This window comes from Plasmodium brasilianum, chromosome 10, assembly GCF_023973825.1.
Source record: "Plasmodium brasilianum strain Bolivian I chromosome 10, whole genome shotgun sequence".
In the NCBI taxonomy this organism is placed as follows: Eukaryota; Apicomplexa; class Aconoidasida; order Haemosporida; family Plasmodiidae; genus Plasmodium; species Plasmodium brasilianum.
Window position 1 is genome coordinate 209,721 of NC_090123.1, and position 24,796 is coordinate 234,516.

The 24,796-nt window shown below is 26.2% G+C and overlaps 4 protein-coding genes across 4 annotated transcripts; 1 reads left to right on the forward strand and 3 right to left on the reverse strand.

Moving 5' to 3' along the window:
• Window positions 1–25: 25 nt before the first annotated feature.
• On the reverse strand, window positions 26–6,124 carry MKS88_003102 (uncharacterized protein; the record flags this gene model as incomplete). Its single annotated transcript, XM_067216164.1, has 1 exon — window positions 26–6,124. One exon carries the CDS (start codon window positions 6,122–6,124, stop codon window positions 26–28), a length of 6,099 nt encoding a protein of 2,032 aa, XP_067072839.1.
• A 2,382-nt stretch (window positions 6,125–8,506) lies between these two features.
• MKS88_003103 (heptatricopeptide repeat-containing protein) lies at window positions 8,507–11,450 on the forward strand (the record flags this gene model as incomplete). Its single annotated transcript, XM_067216165.1, has 2 exons — window positions 8,507–11,252; window positions 11,335–11,450. 2 exons carry the CDS (start codon window positions 8,507–8,509, stop codon window positions 11,448–11,450), a joined length of 2,862 nt encoding a protein of 953 aa, XP_067072840.1.
• Window positions 11,451–13,755: 2,305 nt separating this feature from the next.
• MKS88_003104 (cell cycle regulator protein) lies at window positions 13,756–15,218 on the reverse strand (the record flags this gene model as incomplete). The annotated part of the gene is made up of 7 exons (XM_067216166.1): window positions 13,756–13,837; window positions 13,944–14,011; window positions 14,159–14,292; window positions 14,474–14,571; window positions 14,766–14,845; window positions 14,930–15,003; window positions 15,155–15,218. 7 exons carry the CDS (start codon window positions 15,216–15,218, stop codon window positions 13,756–13,758), a joined length of 600 nt encoding a protein of 199 aa, XP_067072841.1.
• Window positions 15,219–16,876: 1,658 nt separating this feature from the next.
• On the reverse strand, window positions 16,877–23,518 carry MKS88_003105 (uncharacterized protein; the record flags this gene model as incomplete). Its single annotated transcript, XM_067216167.1, has 9 exons — window positions 16,877–17,311; window positions 17,435–17,533; window positions 17,703–18,068; window positions 18,534–18,722; window positions 18,919–19,422; window positions 19,553–19,605; window positions 19,760–20,185; window positions 20,490–20,552; window positions 20,740–23,518. The coding sequence occupies 9 exons, from the start codon at window positions 23,516–23,518 to the stop codon at window positions 16,877–16,879; spliced, it is 4,914 nt and encodes a 1,637-aa protein (XP_067072842.1).
• Between the last annotated feature and the right edge of the window lie 1,278 nt (window positions 23,519–24,796).

Genomic DNA, 24,796 nt, shown 5'->3' on the forward strand with positions numbered 1-24,796 from the left:
CTCGTTACAACATTTACTTCGCTTTTTAAAAAGGTTCCCTGTTGGATTCTTCAATAGGTTTAATAATTGTCAGAGGGTCACAGCTAAACTCATGAAGGTCTTCGTTTAATTTAAATTTTGATAGATTACTAAGCAAACTATCTTTCTGCAATGTTTTGGATGAAGATAAAATGGAAGTAGAATTTTCTTGTGTTTTCGTAAAATCATTGGTCAAGTCAATTGTTCTGTTGTTACTTGTATTTGCAGAAGCGTCTAATTCTTCGCTCTTTAAACTTTTCAAAACATTCATGTATTTATTGTATAATTCTTGTTTTATTTTTAATTTGTTTTTCCCTTGTTCCTTATTTACATCATTTCCAGTATTTACTTCTTCTCTTCTGTTACTCAAATTTTCAAAAGTACTATTATTTTTTTCATCATAAGGTGAACTTAAATTATCATAAGAATTTTTCTCTTCTCTTCTATGTATGTCCTTCTTATTATTGTCAATTCTGTCGTGTCTATTATCGCTTCCATCAATTTTACCGTGCTTTTCGTCTCTATAATTTCTACTATAACTATTTTGCAGTATTAAATCCTGCTCTCTTCTCACAATATGGGAGTCATTAGAACTATATAAAATACTATTATTATACTTCATTTTACTGTCGTAATTTAAATGGCTCGATTCATCATTAATATTTTTTCTACTAGATATATTATATCTGTCCACACTAACATTGTGAGAAAAGTCAGAACTCACAGAATCCAGTAGCACACTACTAGTGTTACTATTAGCTTCATAACTGGTTTGAGAAATAAAATTATATCCCTTCTTGTCTTTTACATTATCATTACTAGTGTTTCGGCTATTGGTACTTTGACTTTCATATATTTGTTTACTTTCATATGTATTTTTGTTGTCTCCTCTACTTTTTGATATATTCGATAGTGAATTGTAGTTAGTATCATTTCTATATTTTCTATTTCCGCTTATATTTCTATTTCCGCTTATATTTCTATTTCCGCTTATATTTCTATTTCCGCTTATATTTCCATTTCCGCTAATACTTACATTTCCGTCTTCTTTTAATTTATTATGACCACTGGAAGTTTGCAGCTTGTCAATCTTGTTGAGTTGTCTCTTATTGCTAGAATAATCCAGGCTATTTTTAGAATGTTTTATGTCATAACTTGATATTAACAAGTTCTTTTTCTTTTTTTCACTTCTATAATCTTCGTCTTCTATATAATTCTTATCTTTATCACTTTCATCATTTTTGGCATTATATGTAGAATATCTGTTGTCATCATTTTTCTCATTAGGTAATTTGTTTTTCATTTTTTTTTTTCTTTCTTTTTCAAAATATGATTTTCCATCAACAGTAGGGTTAGAATATTCGATATCATATTTCTTTGAGTACTTTTTTTTATAACTCCTTTTTAATATACATTTTTCATTTCCTATTTGTTCTTTATTTTCATATTCCCTAAAAGATGTATTTCTTTTTAAGTCAAATATTATGTCATCATAAGATTCGTTTCTCCTCGTTTTAAACTTCTTATCCCTACTGTCGTATATATCGTACGTATTATTTTTATTACTACTTTTTAATTTCAAATATTTCGTTATTTTACTGCCTTCTTTGTTTTTACTGCTACTATTATTGTGATTATTACTTTTGTTACTATCATTATTACTATCATTGTTACTATCATTGTTTTTATTATTTTTATTTCTGTAATTGTTATTGCTGTAATTGTTTTTACTATCATTTTTACTTTCGTTGTTACTGTTGTTGTTATGCGTCGTGCTTAAGTTGAACATCTTTTTTATCTTCGAGCTACTGAACAAAGATATGTCGTGGTTACCTAAGTACGACGAGGAGTTTTCACTAAAACTATAATCATCAATGTTGGCATGTGCTTTATCTTTACCCCCCTCCTTATTCTTACTACGAATATCATTAATATTATTATTTACACTAATATTATTTGTATTGTTCGCACTGCTCGCATTATTCGAACTGTGCATATTATTCGAGTTATTCACAGACGATATACTTAATTCCTTTAACGACGTAATGGAATGATTCTTATTTTTGTCCGCATCACCATTTGATACTTTTTTCTTTTTAGGTTTTTTGCTAAATGATAAGAAATCAGTATTTAAACTTTTACCACTAGAAGAGCTGTCTGAATAATTTATCAATTTTTCATTCATTTGGGATTTATTCTCATCTACAAGCTTATATTTTTTATTATATTCTTCTCCCTTATTGTATTCCCCTTCCATACTACTATTTATTTTCTTATCATTTTTCTCTTTACTGGTTAAACCGTATTCTTTCTCTAGTTCACATAAGCTATTTTTCAGTATACACGTTTCTTCATTCCTTGTATCACTTAAATTATCTATTATATTTTTGCTTTCACTCCTACTCTTTGTCCTTTGCCTTTCATTTGTCTGATTATTTAACTTTTTACTAAAACTTTTTCTATTCGAATTGATGAAAATGGTAAAATCATCATTGTAGTCGTAAATACTGTCTTCCTCCTTGGAACACGCGTTTTCAGAATCCATTTTAAAAAATACTTCATCAGATTCGTTGCTCTTTGTTTTTTTGTTTTCTTCCCTTTCATAGGTATAATCGCGATCGTTCTTACATTCTCTATAGCTATTTTTAACGCAATCACTAAGTCTGTTACTGTCTCTGCTATTGTGTCTACTGCTTCCTCTATTATTTCCTCTACTATTATCTCTATCATTGCCCCTAACACTTCTCTCGTTATTGTATCCGTTGGTGAGATCCACCCCGCTTCCATTGATGCCATAGCGACTTTTTTTATCAGAAGGGACAGAGCTACTTTCACGCTTGAGAGAACTGTCGTCATTCCTACTTCTTATATCATTTACTGGTTCATCCTGGTTTTGCAAAAATGTTTTCGTAAAATTGTACATGCTGTTTTTCTTCTCTTGATCATTTAGCTCATTTTTTAATTTTTCTATAATTATTATGTTATCATTATTATTTATGGTCAACTCGTCAATTTCTTTTTTTAAATTTTCTATAATTTTTTCATAAGAATTATATTTCTTTTGAGCTTCTAACTGAAATTCGTTATAGGCCATAGTATTTTGCTCAAACTTATTTTCTTTTTCTTGTAAAAGTTCTAATTTAATTGTCTTTTCATTTAAATTTTCTCTTAAAGATTTAATTTCATTTTTTAAAATAATTTCTAGTTCTTCTTTTTTAAGATGCATTTTATTTATTTCACTAATATTATTCTGAACAAATTTGACGTTGTTTTCATATTCATTTAATTGTTTTTTTAATTCAAGAACAATATTTTTACTTTGTATTAGTTCATTTTCATATTGCGTTTTATCAATAGCGACTTTTGTTAATGCATCTAGTGAATCATCTCTTTGTGTTTTCAAGTTAGTTATTTCTACAGACAATGTCTGAATGTATGTCTCTAGATTTTTAATTTTATCAACTGACTTTTTTAATTCTGTTTGTATTTTTATAGCTGCATCTTCAATTATCGTCTTTTCCTGTAAAACTATTTTATAATCATCTTCTATTTTTTTTAAGTGATTATTAGTAACATTTAATATTTGAATTTCTTGTTGTAATTGTTGAATAATTAAAGTGCTATTAGCATTATGAGAAGTGTTCATAATTTGTAAATTCTTATTCTCTTTTAATATCTCATTATATTTTATGGTTAACTCTCCGTATTCTTTATTTATATTTTCTATTTTACATTTAAAATTTTCTATAACCTCGTCTTTTTTATCTAACAAAGATGCAAATTCATCTATTTGATTACTAGAATCTATTAAATCATCTTTTAATTTTTTTATTTCTTTTTTATACACTTCAACTTTTTGTTTCTGTAATATATTATTATCTTTTAATTCATCAATTTTATCATTAGATTCACTCAACTTGTTTAATAAATTATGTATATAATCTGTCAATTGTTTTTTCGTCTCATTTGAACAAGAAATGGTGTTATTAAATTCATCTGATTCTAATTTTAAATTGTTTATGGTATTCTTATTTAAATTAAATTCGCTTTCTTTCATCTCTATCTCTTTTTCTAAATTTTTAAGTTCCTCTTTTAGTATAGCAGTCTCACTTTTCTCTTCATTATACTGTTTTTCATATTTCTCACTTCTCTTCTTTTCTTCTTTTAATTCTTTTTTTAGATCATTCAATAGTAATCCGAGTTCTTCTATTTCCTCCTCTTTTAGTTTCATTTCCTTTTTTAATGTGCTTAATTTTGTGGAACGTTCATACGCACCTGCATCATCTGCACATGCGTCGCTTACACCAGCATCACACTCACTTACATCGTCTGCACCTACATCGCCATAATCAACTGTACTATCTTCTGACCTGTTCAGGTCACAATTTATTAACTTTTTATTCCTTTTTTTGCTCCTTTCCCCGCCATTCATTGTGTTCAACTTTTCCTTGTACTTATTTTCTGAGTCATTTTTAACTTGCAACTCTGTTTCTAATAGAAGCACTCTATTTTTTAAATGGTAAATTTCGTTATTTCTTGTTTTTATAATTTTATTTAAATTGTTTATATCATTAACTGAATCTTCATTTTTCGTCCTTGCATCAGCACTTACGTTATCATCTGCCACTTCAAAATTACAGCTTTTAAGATCATTAGGATAATTTTCGTTTACAGTGCTTTCATCATATACTGATCCCCTGTCTATAAATGTCTTTTGTTCTTTTATTCCATTTATCATTCTTAATTCATTGAGTTTTCTAATTTCTATTTCGTATTCGTTTAATCGTTTTTTTAAATATTTTATTTCTAAATTTTTTTCCTCAACTGCATGTTGGCTAGTAGGGTGGGGATGTTTGCTCCTTTTTTCCCTGGAAACTTGGTTCTCCTTATCATAATCGTTAGAACTATCCAACTCATTATCATCCATTTTGATGTTCATATGGTAAGAGGAATCATTTTTCATTTTTTCTATCTCCATTTTGAATTCCTTACATAAATTTTTGTAATAAGACAATTCCTTTCCTAACGATAAAGTATGATCATTTATTATGGAATTTTCCCTTTTATATTTCTCTTTTTCTTTCTTTCTTTTTTTATTATCTAATTCAAAATCATCAAATGATTTTGTTCTGTTCTTAAAACAAGACAGGTTATCATCACATAAATCATCGGTGAGCTCATCTAAATTTTCTTTTTTCTCATTTTGTAATATGACCAAATTAAATTTTAATTTTTTGTTTTCTGTCATGTAAGACTCTTTTAATTTGCTTTCTTCTTCGACTTTTTTTCGAAGTTCTGCTATTTCATCTTCATATTCTTTTCTGGTAGTGCCTTTATTCGATTCATTATCCTTTCCACTACGCTTGTCATTCGTTCTGTCATCTGATTTATCACTTCTTTCACCATCTGTCCTACTTTCCTTGTCTTGTGTCGTATCATACTTGTCATATTCTTCGCTCAAAAATAAACCATTCTCTATTTTATTTCTCCTCTCCTTTGTGTCCAATTCTAACTTTATATCTTTCTTCTCATTTACTAATTCTTTATACTTCTTCTGTAACTGTTCATACTTATCTGACAGTTTCTGAAAATTTTGAATTGCCTGAATTAGATCATCAAAAATTATTTGAACTAATGGGATACAAGAAACACATAAAGATTCTTTATAATTTAAATTATTCAACTTTTTTCTTAATCTTTTATAATTTATACTATTATCTTTATCATCTATTCCTTTATTTGTAACCATTTTTTCATTCGTCTTATTTTTATGGTAAGATTTATTTTCTTTTTCGATGGGATTCACGCCATTTAACTTTTCATTACCCTTTCGATTATTCATTTCCTTTTTTTCGTTCTTCTCTTTTTCCTTACCACTATCATATTTACCCCTATTACCATTAGTCTTACCATTACTATTACCATTCCTATTACTATTACTATATTTATTATCATTATCACCATTATATGGGCTCTTTGTTTTACTCTCACCAGTTTTATTAGAGCATATGGTTCGTGTTACTTGCTTGCTTAACAATCTTTCTACCCCGTTCTTTTTATCATCTCCTGTCAAATCACTCCTTGCATCATCATTCCGTAATTCCATATTTATTTAATTTTTGACTTTATCAGTGACAAATATGTTTGTACAGCATTATGTAACCTTTTTTTTGTTGTTGTATTTTTTTGTTTTTTGATGAGACACGAGTCTTTATTTAAGAGGTATTATTAACGAAAATGTGATAAGTCTCAAAATGAGATAAAACCGAAAAATGTGGGTTAATAAAATGGAAAGTAACAAATGGATATTTCCAAATGGCAAAAACCCAATGATAAATACATAAATTAAATTATACTTATAAATAATCAGAACAAAGCATCATATAGTATAATAACTTAAAAAAGGGACGTTAAAAAGGATTATTTTAAGCCTTACATATACATAAAAAACAGTACGCATAGCAAATATTTGGAGAAGTGGAATTTAATTTTTATGTATTCACAAAAATTCATATGTACATATATTTGTACGTTTGTACGTTTTGTACGTTTGTACGTTTGTACGTTTTGTACGTTTGCACGTTTTGTACGTTTGTACGTTTTGTACGTTTGTACGTTTTGTACGTTTGTACGTTTGTACGTTTATTCGTACGTATATATATACGAATATCACATTCGTTAAAAAAAAAAAAAAGCGTAAATACTCATATGAAAACACACAATTTTGTAAAATTTTCCGACATATTACGGCCAAAAATATACGAATAATAGGAAAATAAAAAGAATAAAAGGAGCCGAGTTTTAATATCTCAATAATATGGACTCTGCATGTTATTTTGTACACATATAAAAAATAGTGAAATTTAAAAGTGCCATTATAATTAATAAAAGTAGAATTCGTATGCCATCACAAAAATATATCTTTAAATAAAATTAACTCCAAAGTTCTGTATTTGTTTATTTAATGATTTTATCATTATGCTATTATATTGTATTATTTTATTATTTGTTTTATATTTTTTTTTTTTTTTTTTTTTTGATACTTCTGTGCTAAGATGAGACATTTTTACATTCCTATATTCCTCAAAATATAATTAGTCGAGCTTAAGATAAAATTTCCTTTTTCCCTTTATGTATATATGTTTTCATATACATGTTAAAACTAGTTATATTTTGGTAAACATAATTTACAATGTTCAATTTTCAAAAAGGATCGTTAAGTATTAAGGGTATCATCAAGTATTGTTTATTAGTAAAGGTAAAAAAAAAAAAAAAATTTAGACAAATATTACTAAAGAATTTTTATAAAATACGTTTTGTATGTTGTTCACTTTGATATTTAAACAGTAGAAGTTCTATTATTCAGTGTAATCTCTTTTCGTTTTTTCTCGTTTTAATATTATAAACAAAATGAAAAAAAAAAAAAAAATTATGCACGCCCCAAATAACTTGTAAATGTTTTGTCAGTAAAATATGCATATACTTTTTTATTCACTCATACAATAATTGCTATTTAGTACTAATACAAAAAAAGGGGAAATTAAAAGTTTCTCTCTCATTAAAACAAAACCTTTTACGAATTGAGGTTTGTGCTATAATATTATTAAAGCCGGAAAAGGTGGCATATATTTAAATCTCTTCTCCAAAAAATGAAGATAATAAACAATAATACAATTAAGGTTATGTATAAGCGTTTTTCCCCTTCTGCTAAATTCCTCAGTTTTTTTTTTTTTTTTTGTTCTGTTCATGTATAACACCATAATGCTGCTTAAATTTTCTTGTCAGAACAATGGCAACAAGCAAAGAGTGAATGTTAAATATACACATGTATATATAAGTATATATAACGAAACAATGCACAGCTGCACAAATACTGCATATTATTTACGCCCCCGTTTTTATTAAACAACTGAAAGTTACTGACATAATGATGTTTCGTATTTTCCGTTTTTTAGTTCGTTGTAGAAAAGTGAAAAATTAAGAATAACAAAATTAACGATTAAAAAAAAAGTTAATATGCATTTTAGGCCAAAATAATTCTTTTTTTTTTTTTTTCACATCTCGATAATAAGCATTTGTGTAATGGTATATATGCAGTAAAAAAAAAAAAAAATAAAGTATGCGAATAAGAATAATCAGAAATAGTTATAGTAGTTATCATTTCACATGTGCAAATTGCTACAAACGGATACTCATATTTTGTAATATTCCTTAGAAAAGTGCATATACTCGTAAAACATATGGGGGGGAAATTTTTCGAAAAGAGTAATATACATATATATATATATATATATATATATATATATAATTATAAATACATATATACATTTATGCTTATAATATATATATATATATAACACTTACAACATACATGTAGAAAATATAAGCGTATGAGTACATCCGTGATCCAACATATTCATCCCGCTTCAATGAAGCAAAAATAAAGCTCCATTATACGCAATTTTTAAATGATCAGGTGGGGATGATAATGAATGCTTTTTCTTTTTCAACCTCATTAAGGCATAGTAAAATACTTCGAATTTTGAAAAATGAAAAAAGCTACTTCTGTAGTATGGCCAAAAAAAAGTTTGGTGAACTTCATCAACCAAGAACACGATGTGAAAAAAAAAATCATTTAGAAATCATTGATCAAGTGTATTTTGATATGATGGATGCTATGAAAGAAAAGAGCATATTAGAAAAGGAAGAATATAGAAATATGGATAGAAATATTTCTGAGATTATTTTAAATCATAACATTTCGGAAAAGAACCAAGTAATTAAGAACATAATGAGATACTGCATCGAGTTAAACAAGAAAAGGGGTAAAAAGGAAGAAGCAGAGGAAGAGGCTGCAGATGAAGAAGAGGATAACAAATACAGGAAGAAAAAAAGAAAAAATGTGGAGGAGTTAAATAATAGGTATGATCCACAAGGAGACATTTTAAATTTAATAAAAAGTAACGTAAAAGAATATAGCAGTCAATTCAATTCTTGTGAAATAGGTATAATTTTGAAATGCTTTCTAAAAATAAAAATGAACGATTTACATATTATACATATATTATTACACCATTTTTTTAAAAGAAATATGAAATTTTCTCAATATGGAACGTTGTATGTGTTAAACTCTTTTTCTAAGTTGAGCTTACTACCACAGAATGAAACTAATTTTAAATTACTCTGTTCAGATATTTTACAAAAGTTAAATAATTTTGAATTTAAAAACATTTGTCTAATATGCAACTATGCTTCAGCATTGTATAGAACTAATAAAGTATATATAAAGAACTTTATTGAGAAAATATGTAAATTTCTCATAAATGACTATAGCATAAGTAGTAATGATGATGTATGGTCTACGGATTCTATTCATTATATTGCTAATGCTTGTGCTAGAGTTAATTATTTAAACAAAGAATTATTTCTTTTTTTAAAACATAAAATTGAAAAGAAAATAGCATTTTTTTCACTAGATCAATTAGTTTCTTTAACTAATGCATATAGCAAATTTAAAAATGCAGAAGAAGCAAACTTTTTATCCTTATACATTTTAATAGCAGATGAAATAATTAAAAAATCATATTTATTAAAATCAAGACATATGAGCGTTTTAGCAAACTCTTTTAATAATGCATGCGTACTTCATGAGAAACTTTTTTATATTATTACAGAATGTAGTTTAACACTTATAAGTACATTTGAGCCAAAACAGATAGTCATGATTATACATGCTTATGTAAATATAGGCTTACTAAATAATGTTTTACTAGACTCTATATGGAACACTGCATTAGTGTATATAGACGAATATCATATCCAAGAATTGTCCATGTTACTACAGGCATATACTAAAAGTTCACAACATAGACAAAATTTTTTCAATAAATTATGTCAGCGAATTTATATTTTTATTACTTCTACGTATCCTTTTGTGGGAACAAATGAGAAGAATTTAGAATATACATACGAAAAGTATATTAAGTCGATGAATATATTAAAACATAAGTACAAAATATTGTCAACAAGTGTAACATTAGATGATTGTTCCTTACTTCTCTATGTGATATATAATCATCAAAATTATTGCATTTACGTTAATGATACAATCTTAAAGTGTCAAGAGAAAAAGCAGCATTATCGCATTTGTTTAAACTATAATAACAATAAAGAGGAGGAAAAAAAATACCTTGCTGCTTCTAACGATATAGCAAAAAATGAGGAACATTGCACCGACAAAAGGGAACATAGCATAATAGACCATATATCGTATCAAAACGGATATGATACAGATGAAATATCCTTAAAAATGCATTCGTCTGAAAATATTTCTAACTCTCTTAATAATATCGGTACAAATAGCAATAACGAAATTTTTACTGCACAAGGAGATGAGAAAAAGGACGATGCACGCAGTGAAATAAGGCATGTTATGTCATCTGGCAAGGTTAACCGCGTTCCCTATTCTAATAAGAGCGAAAATGGTAACACAGGAAATAGCGACTCTACAGGTAGCAACATTTGTGGAAATACCGATCCCATCGAAAGCCAAATGAATTACATGCAACATGTTGAATACTACTCTAACGATATTGATAAAGCAGGGGAATATTTAATAAAATATTTGAGCAAAGATATTAATTCCACCTTACTATGCTCAATAATATATTCTCTCATTAAAGGAAACTGTTTATTACAATATGATCTACTAATATGTTTATCTAAACTAACTATTATTTTTCTTAAACAGTTCAAAAGTTCAGAACTTGCCAATATATGTACAGCTTTGTCTGAAGCTTATATATTCGCATCTGATGAAAATAATAGACAAAATGAATTAATATCAAAAAATCAAAAAAAAGAAAATAGGAACATTTCAAATTTAAAGCAAGTTAAAAGTATAGGAGTTAGTAATTCTAATAAGAGTGAAACATATGATGAAAAGTTATACTTTTCATCAAAACAATATTTAATTACATGTAAATTATTTTTTGATATGGTAGAATCCTATTTGAAGGAAAAAGAACATTCTTTCACTGACGTTTATAGTACCTATAAATTTATCACTTCTTTTGGTGCATTAAGAATGATTAAATATTCCTCAGTTGCATTGCATTTATTTAAATTGTCAATACTGGAAATTAAAAATTTATCTTATTTGCCTCTACAAAAAATAGTAATATCACACAAAGACATACATATCTTAACACATAAAAATTATGCACCTATCAGAGGTTTTCCAAATCTAATTATATAGTTACCCGGTAAAATAATACCACTAGAAAGCTCCAATTTTTTTTTTTTTTTTTTTTACAGGCAAATGCTTTTATGCAGATGAATGTCTACAACGAGGATGTGTACGCATTTATAAAGAAGTTACAAAAGATGAAAAAAAACAAATAAATGCGAATAGAGCAAATAACAACAAATGATAAATATGCTTTTTTTTAAAATTTATATGCTCATTTTTTTTTTTTTTTTGTTGTTCCACCTTTTTGTTAAAATTATGTAAAAGGGTAATCTTCTTAATTCGTGTTAAGTGTTTTTGTTTGTAGTCAGTGTAAGAATCACTCAAAGTCACACTGGTAAGAACATTAACACATACATATATATATATATATATATATATATATATGTTTATGTGCATTTTCATCAAAAATGGTTTCTTTATATGGACCCTCTCATAATTTCAAGAAAATGTCATTACTCATGTTATATGGATTATGTTGGATGTCCACTATTATAAAGCGTATTAAGCTCTGAATTTTACTTAACTGATATATTTCTTTTTTTTTTTTTTGTTTTTTTAAATGTATTATTTTTCCATTTTGAATTAATATGAAAACAAGTTGCAAACTTACAATGACCACAACACATTGTAGAAAGGAAAATTATCAGGTAGTACTTCTGTTTTGTTAATTAGTTGTGCTACACATTTTATTGTTGTTTGTAAATTTGTTCTTTTTCTTGTATATCTATTATGCAGACGTATTTTCTACATAAAACATATGAGAAAACAATTTAAAGATGAATATAAAGACTATTACATAGTTATAAAATACTATAATAATAGTTATGATAAAAGTTTTAGCACTAATTTTTTTTTTATTTTTTTTTTTATTCCTATTCATATTTAAGTGCGTGTTATATTTTCTTCCTCTACGTCTAATATAACTATATTCTGATGAATGTTCGATCATCCTGTAGCCATTTATAACAACGTAAATTCCGTGTTGTGAGAAAGTTTCGTAAATACAAAATTGATCTACTCAGAAATGTGAGAAGTAGTTAATCCATTTTAATTTTGCTTTTTTTTTTTTCATATATGTAATTTATTTATTTATTTATTTTTTACTAAAATACTACAATTCGTTAAAATTATACTCATATTATGAGGTGATTCAACAATTTGTTTACTAACTGTTATACCGTCATAAATACCTCTATACAATAACAGGGAGTAGCATTTTTTCCTTTTTGCTGTAAACTATTTTGCATGTATGTATATATATATATATACATACATATATACATAAATACCCACGCTTGCATATAGTTATCCTAAATTATAACCTATTCAGGCATCATCCATAACCATTTTAACTCATAATTCCATACTATCCGTTATTTGGATAATTATGAATTCTTCAATTTTCTTATTCACTCTTTTCTATAACATTATGGCATGTGTAATGGTTTTTTATATTTTATATAAATATATATTACATATATTCATGTATATAATGATTTTTTTACTAATATAATACCCAAACATTTAAAAGCTTGATTTTTCAGGTCCAAAAAAAATGAAAAATTTATGAAATTTGTACTATATGTGAAATATTAACTTTTAATTGTAATAATAAAAATAAATATATTATTATATATACAACATATATAAACATATACATATCTATATAATATAGAAAAAATAAAAATATAACGGCGACGGGACTCGAACCCGCAATCTTCGGTTCCGAAGACCGACGCCTTATCCATTGGGCCACGCCGTCATAATTATTGAATTCTTCCATATTTATTTAATATTATACTTTTTTTTTTTTTTTTTTTTTTTTTACTTTCTATTCTTTGCTCATATGCTCCATTTGCTATTTTTTAGCGTTTACTTGAAATTAAAAAAAAAAAAAAAAAAAAAAAAAACAAAAAACAAAAAAGGAAATCTTAAACGTTTAAATACGGTTCAATAGAAAGTTTTTAAAATTTTTTATTAATAATTATTAACAGATGAAATATTTCGTGCGTTTTTTTAATCTCTTTTTTACATAAAAAAAAAAGAAAAGAAAAGAGTACGTAGCCTACTAAGTAGCAACAACAAATGTAAACAAACTGCTTAATTTTCAAAAAATAGAAAAAATGCTTGAAGAAATTATTTTACAGTATTATATATAATATATAATTTATAATATCTATTATATAATACGAAAATAAGGATTAAAAAAAAAGGGAGTGGAAAATGCAAAATGGGAAATATAACATAATAGGGCTTATTCCATTAAATATTTCTTATAATTTAATATGTGTTTCCATTTATATCTCATAAAAAAATGTAAGAGAAAAAAAATAAAAAAGAAGCAAAAATAGGTATACATGTGTTTTATTACTATATTAGTATTCATCTTTTTTTACTTTCTTATGCATGTACAAAATGGGTAATGTTATATACATACAAATCTGTATACTTATGTATACGTAAATAATATTAAATCCACAATGTTCCTAACTCTCTATTTTGCAATTCCATAAACCATCATTTAAGTAATGGATGTTTTCAACACATGTGTCTTTATTTATTTCCAAACTAAACGATAAAAATAAATATATATTATTATAAGTATGCATACAAAAAAGGTAAAAAAAAAAAAAAAAAAAAAAAAAAAAAGACAAAAAATTAAGGGCATTCCTACATTTGTTTCGATGACATGGTGGTTATCCCAACTGCACACGCGAACTCCTTGTTTTCTGCTCGAATTTGCTGTACAGAAAAGCCCAAAATACATAAGGGTATGTATATGTACACATATGTTTGTATGTATGTGAGCATGCAGGTACAAGCACATATTATTATGCACCCACCCACATATATATATATATATATATATATATATATATGTAACATTACAACAACTGTATTAGCTTCGACGTCATCTAATTTTCCACCGGGAGATGTTACCCCTGGACACATTATATTCGATCCTCTAAGGACATGTTTTATTGCCCCTTTGTCGACTTGTATTTGTGGCATTATAAATGGATCTAAAAAAAAAAAAAAAAACTGAAACTTATATGCGTGTATATGTGCATGTATAGATATATGTATATATATATATATATATATTTCCTCAGTCACGTTATATTTTGCCCCTCTACATTGTCTTTTGTCGCCGCAAATTCATATGTGCCTATTTTCGTAAAATATACACATTCATCTTATTACATCTGTGTAATAATTTCAAGTTGGGTATCCAAGGACCGTTTCTTATTTGAAAAAACAGAATCTCGTTATTTGCAATAAGTACAGTTACGTGATTTGTGCTGAAAAGGGAACAGTTAAAAAAATAGTAGGCATATATATACATAAATACATACATACACATACGCACATATATACAAACATGTGTACATGTATTAGCATATTTACACGTATTATCTTGTCACGGCATTAACTATTTTTGCCCAGAAACATTTGCAACCAAATGGCTGTAAATTTTGTTTTTATCTTTATTTACCATTTCCCCAAAAATATGGGTCCCTTTTTTGGAAAAATACCTTCAATGAAATCTTCCAATTTGGGATATTGTTTTAGTATCTTTAAAAAAAAAAGAAAAAAAAAAAAAAAGAAAACACTAATTTTAGGGCTAATTTTTGTAGAATAATTTTTTCCTAATATTACATCAGATTTTAAGGCTGCTATAGCAGCAGAATTTGCATTTAATTTTATAATAGAATTTACTGCTAACATTAGAACTAAAATTGTATCATAACGTATACTTTTACATTTAAATTAAATACACCTCTCACTATTCCATTAAACTAGAACATAACAAATACAGTTTTTTTTTTTTTTTTTTTTATTCTTTAAAAATTAAAAAAAAGCACATTACTGTCATTTTGATACTTCTCTGCACTGATGACTTCATTAAATTTTGGGAAGAAATGTTGTCAACACAAAAGCCCTTCATTGTTCATAATTTTTTTTTGCTAAATTTGGAAAAACACACATATAGTACCTACTATTAAAGAAACAAACAAATTGAATAAAATTCGCTTTTATGTCTTCAATTTACTAAACAAGCTTTTTTCTCTTTGAAAATATATATTATATAAACGAAAAAATAAATTTTCATAATATTGAAAATTATCAGTTCTGAATATTAACGTAATAATAATAAAAAAAAAAATAAAAAAAAGGGGACCTGTGTTTTGCATATGGATAAAAAATACAGTAAAAAGAGCACATATTATGTTTTATTCTAAAGGACGAAACAAATTTTGGTGTTTCTTGTTTGCAATGATTGTGTATAGAGGGTGTAAATTGGAAATTGTAAACTCCTTTTAATATAATATAATATGAAAAAAAAATTTACTTAAAAAATGACAAAAAAAAAAAAAAAAAAAAAAAAAAAAAAAAAAAAAAAAAAAAAAAAAAAAAAAAAGAAATGAAAAAACACGAAAAAAGAGAAAAAAAAATAGTTAAAATATACATAAATAATGTTTGAAGAACGCCGTAGAATAAAAAAAAATTTCAAGTGTAATATATATATATATATATATGTATATATACGTATATACTTATATATTTATCTTCAGACGAACGTATAAATATCTACTTACGAAACTTAGCAACATATTTTTTATGTGCCTTAATAATGGTTCTTTTTTTGCGTTTTAAAATGGATTTGAAATTTAAGGACTGATGATTCAAAACTCCTTTTAGTTAATTATTTATTTGCTCATTTATAAATAATATTCTTAATACCGAAACAAAAAGGGGAACTCATATATATAAACATACGTACGCACATACATACATGCATACATACATGCACACATACATGCACACATACATGCACATATACATATAAGTGTACAAATATATAAATTCGCATACAAATAAATCGAAATACATATTCATATACGCATATTATGTGGGAATGTACTAATACTAAAAATTACGAATTAAAAAAGGATCTCAAATATAAGTAAAAAAAATAAAAAATAAAAATGGAGAAGAGTATATGGCTTTAAAAATATGCAAAATAATAGTTACAAAAAATACAACTATACAAATATTAGCATATGCAAAAATTATCAAAATAAAAACAAAGTAAATACAAAAATGAGGTTTTGTAATGTAAATACAGAGATTCTAATGATTTCATAATTAGGGCATAAATTGTCGTACACATATATATATATGTATATATAATATATTATGTATACACATATGTATATGTACATGTATGCATAGATATAGGAAATGAAACTTCCCTTTTTATTTAAACAAACAGAAAAAAATAGGCACTTATGTGTACCTCTTCGTTCATCTGGATATCCACTCATACTCCCTCACATTTCGTAATTCAACTATGGGCGTATGTCTACATATTGCGGTTTACAATTTTTTCCATTTTGTACATTTTTTTCTTTGTTTTGCTTTTTCTTTTTTCTTTTTTTTTTTTTTTTTTTTTTTTTAAGGCATACAAATAATTTATGAAGGTAACATACTACAAGCTTCAAAAAATGGTGAACACAGAAACAACCCAAAACAGGCAAACATTAAAAAGAAAATTTTGATATGTTAGAAAAAAAAAAAAGAAAAAAAAAAAGCATTTCCCATTTATTCCTTTTGCTCATCACTGCTTGGATTTTCAACTGTATTAAATTCATCAGAATCTTTGTCAATATCTTTGTTCTTATTAATATTGATATTGCCATTACAATTACTATTATTTTCTCCCTGTTCATTTATCTCGTCAAGATTTGACTTATCACTGAATGAACAGATTGTCATGGGCAGGTGGTGCGAAACAAAAAAGGAAGTTGGTGTTTTAAATGAATCAGCATTTATGTCCATCTTATTATTTTCTAAATTTTCCAATAAATTTGATAGTACTCCATTTTCATTTAAGTCTTGCATTGATCTTAATTGACTCCGTACATCATCATTAGATATCATCCTTCCTTCAATTATTTTAGCAAATGCATTTAAATTTAATTCTACTCTGTTTAGGTAGTCTAACAACCCAATTCTGTGCTTTATACCTTCGACAATCTGCGGGAGGGAACAAAAATGATACAAAATAATATATATATATATATATATATATACACATTACGCGCTATACTACCACTTTCATATGTATACATACGCACATATACCACATTTTTTCTTCACCTTTTTCTGTATTAATTTTTTGTTTTGTTTATTTTCATTTTTCCATTCCTCTCTTATTTGGTTTAGTGAATATTCTATATCCACGTCCCACTTCATGTCCTTGGCAAAAAAAAAAATAAAATAAAAAGAAGAAGCTCGTAGATAAGTGTAATCGCATATGTATATATGAGTTCACATGTATGCAATAGGGTTATATTACTTCTTATATATATATATATATATGCACATATGTATGTATATATGTACACCCATATGTTCATTTTTATACTTGAATCAAGTTCATGATGGTCATATTGGAGGGATCAAATTTATTTTCAGAAGCATCTCCAATGTTTGGTATTGATATGTCATCTATGTTCACATCTAATTCTATGTTTGATCTTCTTATTTCGTCCAAACTTAAGTGAAAATCATTTACTGTTTTTTCTCCGTATAATGTTAAAAGAGAATTAATGATATTGTTAGGATCTACACTGATAGATTCCAAAATTTCTGAAATTTTATTCCATTCTTTTATTAACAAGCTCATACATTCACTTTGTTTTTCCCAGTATTTACATATAAGATTGTGTTCTTCTATTTTTATCTCTTTTTCTTTAGCACTCATTTTGGGCTTTATGATGTCTTCCTTTTTCTGATAGGGACAAATAAATATTAAAAGAGTGTTTATGTGTAAATTCATATGTAGTGTATATAAATATTTATATATATGTATGTATGCACATATTTCTTCCTATATATGTTATAAAAACAGCGTAACGATTGAAAAAATAAAAGATAAAAAAACTTAAACTTCCAGTCACCAATTATCTGTACTATTTGTTAGTGCAGCCAGTTGGGGTGTTAATGTAAAATTCATTTTTTAAATTTCTTAGAGTTATAAGTTATGTTACTCTGTTTCGATTTACTTCATTTTGTTAAGTTTCAACTCTTTTTTTTTTTTTTTTTTTTTTCTATCATTCTGTGTGTCTTTCTCTCTTTCTCTATATATCTATATCTATCTATCTATCTATCTATCTATATATATATATATATATATTTATGTATCCTTTTTTGCACTATTTAGGTTCATCCCCTTTCTTTTTTCCTCAGTGCTTACTAATTCCTCCTCCTTAGAGGGGGCCACGGCATTTGCCTCGATAAATTTTTTTTTTATTTCTGCGTTTATTTGGTTCCCTAACAAAGCAATTAGCTTTAAAATCATATTTTTTCTTTTCTCGTTAAAGACTTCCTTAATTTCTGCCCCTTCCATGCTTTTTACAATAAATTTGTAGTAATTGGTTGAAACCTACAATAAAGAAAAGTCAATGCAACGTGGTCATCCGTGTCAAACATAGCAAAGTAACGATTATTTTTGTCATGCAAACTATGAACGACTTAAATGAACGCACATGAATATAAACACTATAACATCTCTTCCTATTTTCTGTCAATCTGTGTTTTTATTTATTATTTTATTTTTTTTTCTCTTCCTCTCTCATTACTGTCAGAGCCAGATTCAACAACTTTGCGTAATTATTTTTCCCAGCTAGTTGAGAGTAATCTAGTGGTTCCATAGAATATTTTTCAAAAGGGTTAGGTATATCATACTTTTCCAATAATCCTGTGACGTGCTGAATTTTCTTTAATTTTATCTCAGTTGCTTTTCTAACTTTACTTGAGTCTAGAACAATTTTATTTTTTAAATCAATTTTTTTTTCATTTCTTACTTTGGACTTCGATTCGTCAAATATCGAAGCTCTTTTTTTTTCTGTAACATTTTTGTCAATTTTCAAATTTTTTAACTCTTCTGATAATATATGATCTTCTATTTTTTTATTTAATTCTTTGTCTTCATCAATATTATCATCATTTTCCATTAATGCATTTTTCTCTTCATTTTTGCTTATTAATTTAGTATTTCTTTCATCCTTCGATAGCTTAAACTTCACACTCAGGGCCGAACCGCTTTTATTTCTCAGTGACGTTCCTCTAATAATGGACTTCAGCTGAAAGTATAAACAAGGCAAATGTATCTATGTAACAAGGATCATCAAACATTTTGGTAATGAAGACAATGACTCAAGCAATCATGAAGAGAATATCACACAAGTGGGTTGTTCATTAATAAAACCTTACATTTTTGTCATTTTCTCCTACGCTTAAAGATTCTTTCGATTTCTCTAATGATTCTTCAAAGAAAAAAAAAAAAAAAAACAAACAAAAAAAAAATATGGGGGAAAAAAATATGGGGAAAATAAGATGGGAAAAAAATAGAATAAAAATCAGAACTTCCAAGTGCTTCTAAAATTTACATTAATTTAACAAAATATATGGCGCGCAAACCTTTTAACGATTCATCAGATATGGGTATATGACAAGATGCGATATTCGGAATATCGTTACTCTTTTGCTCGTAATCGGCGGTTATAATATGTTGCTTTACATTTTTATTCTGATTAATAAAAAGAGGAGAAGGAGATTGCAAAGTAACATGTGTAATATCATTAAATTCACTAATTTCAACTACTGATTTAGGTATTAATGCATAAAGTTTTTCATATAAATCATTATTTTTTGGTGAATCTTTCACTACATAAGGGTTGACTTCATCATTTATCGGAATGGCTGAACTATACATTTCAACTAAGGATTTCCCATAACCTATTTTACTTTTTTTTTTTTTTTTACTTGCTTCTTGTTTTCTGTTGAGAATCTGATAAATGTAAGAGCATCTTTGTCTGCACGAGGAAATGGAACGAATATACAACTCTAGTCCGATGTGCTTACAACAAAAATGGGCACGTGCACGGATAGTTACACATGCATAACACAAATATATGCAAATGTACATACATAAGTACATACATAAGTGCATACATAAGTGCATACATAAATACAAACATACATACTTATGCACATTCCACATATCAATGCATATTCGCTCCACTTATAAATTATTGGAAAGCAGTAATAGCATATCGAATAAAAACAAATGCACACATTTACAGTTGAGCAAACTGCCTAACTACATACACAAGCATAAGCACAGAGAATACATATGTTCGCTAGTTACCACTCTTAGAATCATTCGAATAGCTGTTTTGATAGTTTCTAATATCCTCATGCTTGTTTATATCTACGCAGTTGCCAAAAGGACATATATACATGTATACATATATATGTGTATATATGAATGAGTGTATGCGTGCATGTAGTTATACAGACATATGTATAATCCCTTTTCGCAGAGAGAAAGAAACTACACATGTGCAAACACATTTATACGCAGATATAAAGACGTATACACATGGACAAACATATACCGGAATAGTTCGTACTCAGATAAGTTTCTTTTCTGTGATCTTCGTACGATGAATCCTTTTCAAGGGTATGCCCCATATTTGCAAAATATTCAGGAGGATAATTTTTATATGTTTGAACATTGGGACTATTTCTATAACTTTCTTTTGCATAACTTGTTAATTTATCATGACAAGGTCTCTTCATGATTCTATCAGGATAATGTTTATATTTCACATTTCTATTTCTATTTCTGTTTCTATTTCCATCTTCATAATTCTTATCACTCCTCATATTATATTCATTTTTTTCCATATGTAATTTATCATTCATATTTTCATATAATATGTTTTTATTACCATATGCATCAGATGAACAATATCTATGGTAATCTTCTTCATTTAAATTATCATAATTGATAATATTTTTATTTGAACATATAACATCCATATTGTTTGATTTTTTTCTTAATTTATTATTATTATTATTACTATAACTATTACTATTATTATTATTACTATTACTATTACTATTATTATTATTATTATTATTACTATTACTATTACTATTACTATTATTATTATTATTATTATTACTATTACTATTACTATTACTATTATTATTACTATTACTATTACTATTATTATTATTATCATTATTACTATTACTATTGCTATTGCTATTGCTATTGCTATTGCTATTGCTATTACTATTATTATTATTATTATTATTACTATTATTATTATTATTATTACTACTACTATTATCATTATATTTTGGTGTACTATATTGACCTTTAATCTTTATATTACTTTTATCTCTACTATTATGAATTATATTATTCCCTTTAGACATTCTATTTTCAATTATAAAATTTTCTTTTCTTTTGTCATGGGATATTTTGTTCATATTATCATTTACAAATTCTTGTGATACTTCAGTTGTATCATTTTTATTATATTCAAAATTTTTGGACATGTCCTCAATTTCATCTCTTTCTAAATACCTTTGTTTATCTGATGGATGCAAATTCCCATCTTTTCTAAATGTATACTTCATATTATTGTTACTACCTTTGTTATTTTTCGCAGGATTGATATAGTCATATTCTGATGTATGCCCATATTCAGGCAGTATAATGTTGTTTGGCATATTTGGTACATTTCTCTCTAGGGGGTTAATATGAGAAGCAGGGTATATTTTCCCATCATCATTGGGCATACTTTTTTCCTCTATTATATCCTTACTATTTTCATGTCTTTGCATTAAATGGGGGCCCAAATATTTTGAGGGAATTTTTTTTTCATAAACATTTTTGTTTGAATAATTTGAGTCAATTGTACTTATGGAAAAATTATGATATTCCTTTTTTCTGTTACTATCTATATCTACAATATTTTTATTTGGAGGTTCATTCAAATCATTTTTTCCTACAGCATAGTTAGTATACATGTCCCTTTTCATACTAGAGTTATGATATTTCGATGAATGATTATTATTATCCCTTTCATCATCCATCATAGTATCATCATTATATTTACTACTGATAATATTATTATTATTGCTGCTATAATTGTTGCAGCTAATTTTATTGTTGTTGCTACCTCCTGTTTTCGAAGATAACGTAATAATTTGCTCTTTTGCTAAAAATGTACATGATTTAGGGTGTACCATACCCTTTGGTAAATTTTTACCTCTTTGAAATTCGTTATTTACATTATTTGCTAACATTCCATCGTTCATATTATTATGCTCCATAAACTCTTCATTTATTTGGTTATCATTTGATACTATTACATCATTTTTAAATATTTCCTTATTACTAACATTGTTAACAATATTTGGGTTGTTCTTCATTTCGTTTACATTCCTATGATACATTTTATCTCTTTGAATATACGAAGATGGTGCTCCTATTGTTGTTCCTGGTGTTACTCCTCCTGCCATTACATGATCTTTATAATCGGTGTGAATATATTTGTTTTGACTTTTTCCAAATTTATTATAATTACTATTCGTTATGTAATCATTTTTTTTTCCATACTTTATATTATTCATCATCATTTCGTTATTACTAGGTTCCATTTTGCCCTTATTAAAATTTACGTGGATGTTATTACCGCTAACGTTATTACCATTAACGTCATTACCACTAACTTCATTACCATTAACGTCATTACCACTAATATCATTATAACTCACATTATTACAACTCACATTATTACAACTCACTATGTTGTCATTAATATTAATGTTTGTATTGTTGTTCATGCTGCTACCAGCATTATTTACATCATCATACGCACAATTAGCGCTTAAATTATTCTCTTCTTTAAAATGACCTAATCTTTTAAATTTTGATCTGTCCTTTACTAAGTTGTAATCATCAAAATATGTTTTCTCTACATAATTGTTATTTAAATTAGCATTCAAGATGGTATTTTTTTTTTTCATATATTCTTTTTCATTATTATTCGTAACATTTAATTTGTCATAATATACTTTTTTTTTTAAATTACTACTATTATTATATAATTTGCTTTTTAACATATTTTCTTTTTCTATTATTTTATTATTAACCTCTTTATTATTAATCCTTTTATAACCATATATTTTCTCATCATTCATTTCTTTTCTTCTATTTCCACTGATTGGAAAATCCTCAACAATCCTAGAATTGTTATCAATATTATCCTTAAAACAAAATGTTTTCTCTGCCCTACTTTTTTTTATTTGCAATATATCGTTTAAATCTTTCTTCTTTTCTATCTTTTCTAAAATGCTTCTATTGTAATTATGCATAGTGATATGTTTTTCTCTAAGTGATCTGATACACGCAAGTACATATGCATATGCATATACATATATATATATATATATATATATATATATATATTATATAAATAAATGTTGTAGTGCGGAGCACCGATAATTTTATGTACACACTTTTTCTATAAAATGCTGTTATGCTTGTGTCGTTTACGTATGGAGGATTCACATATACACGTATATGTATATGTCTATGTATATGCCTAAGTATATGTATATATATCTATATATATATATACATATATGCATACACGTATGCATATACATGTATATGCATACGTGTCTCTCTTTACGAAAACGCTGCAGTACACAAAAATGTATGAACAAATAAAAAGGATTATAAAAGGTTAAGAAAACTACGCATATACTTAAAATCTTTCATGTTTTAAGTATTAGAAAAAAATAAAAAAACATATGCACTAATTACATACATGCTTATTACATACAGAGATATACAGTTACATTAATATTCTCTGCATAATATAATACATATATACGTGTACATATATATATATGTATATACACGTACATTCATGGTTATGTATCTCTCAAACTCCCATATTTTTATTTTCCCGTTGATGTATCATTTTTTGTTTACCAAAAACATTGAAATTTCATTTTGATATAACAAGACATATAATTGCATAATTAAAAATGTCAATTTTTTTTTTTTTTTTTCTCTTTATCTGCAAAATGTAAAAAAAAATTTGTTAATAAAATTTTCCTTTTTTTTTTAGGGTTATGTGTGCTTATAAATACTTATAAATACATATACATACATATACATACATATATATATAAATATATATAAATATATATACATATATATACATATACGTATATATATATATATGTATAAAATGCGTTTGGTGAATTTTTACTTTTTGCAGAAGTTTTAATAAATTTATTTTTTACGTTTTAAAATTTATTTTCGTTTAATAAAAAAATTACAAAAATGATACGAAAAAATGTTCATTGTTCCGAAGAAAAAATGGAAGATACGAAAATAGTAAATAAAAGATACACATATGATTCATACATATATATATATATATATATATAACATTAATTATAAAAAAATATCATCTGATCAGTTTAATATTAATTGCTATCATTTATAATAAAAAGGAAGAAAAAGATGAGAAAATACTATTATCCCTTATGTTTTCCTTTTATTTTGTTTGCAGTGTTTACACGCTTAAAATATTAAAAGCAAAAATATACTAAATTTTTTTGAATTTTTGCAATTTT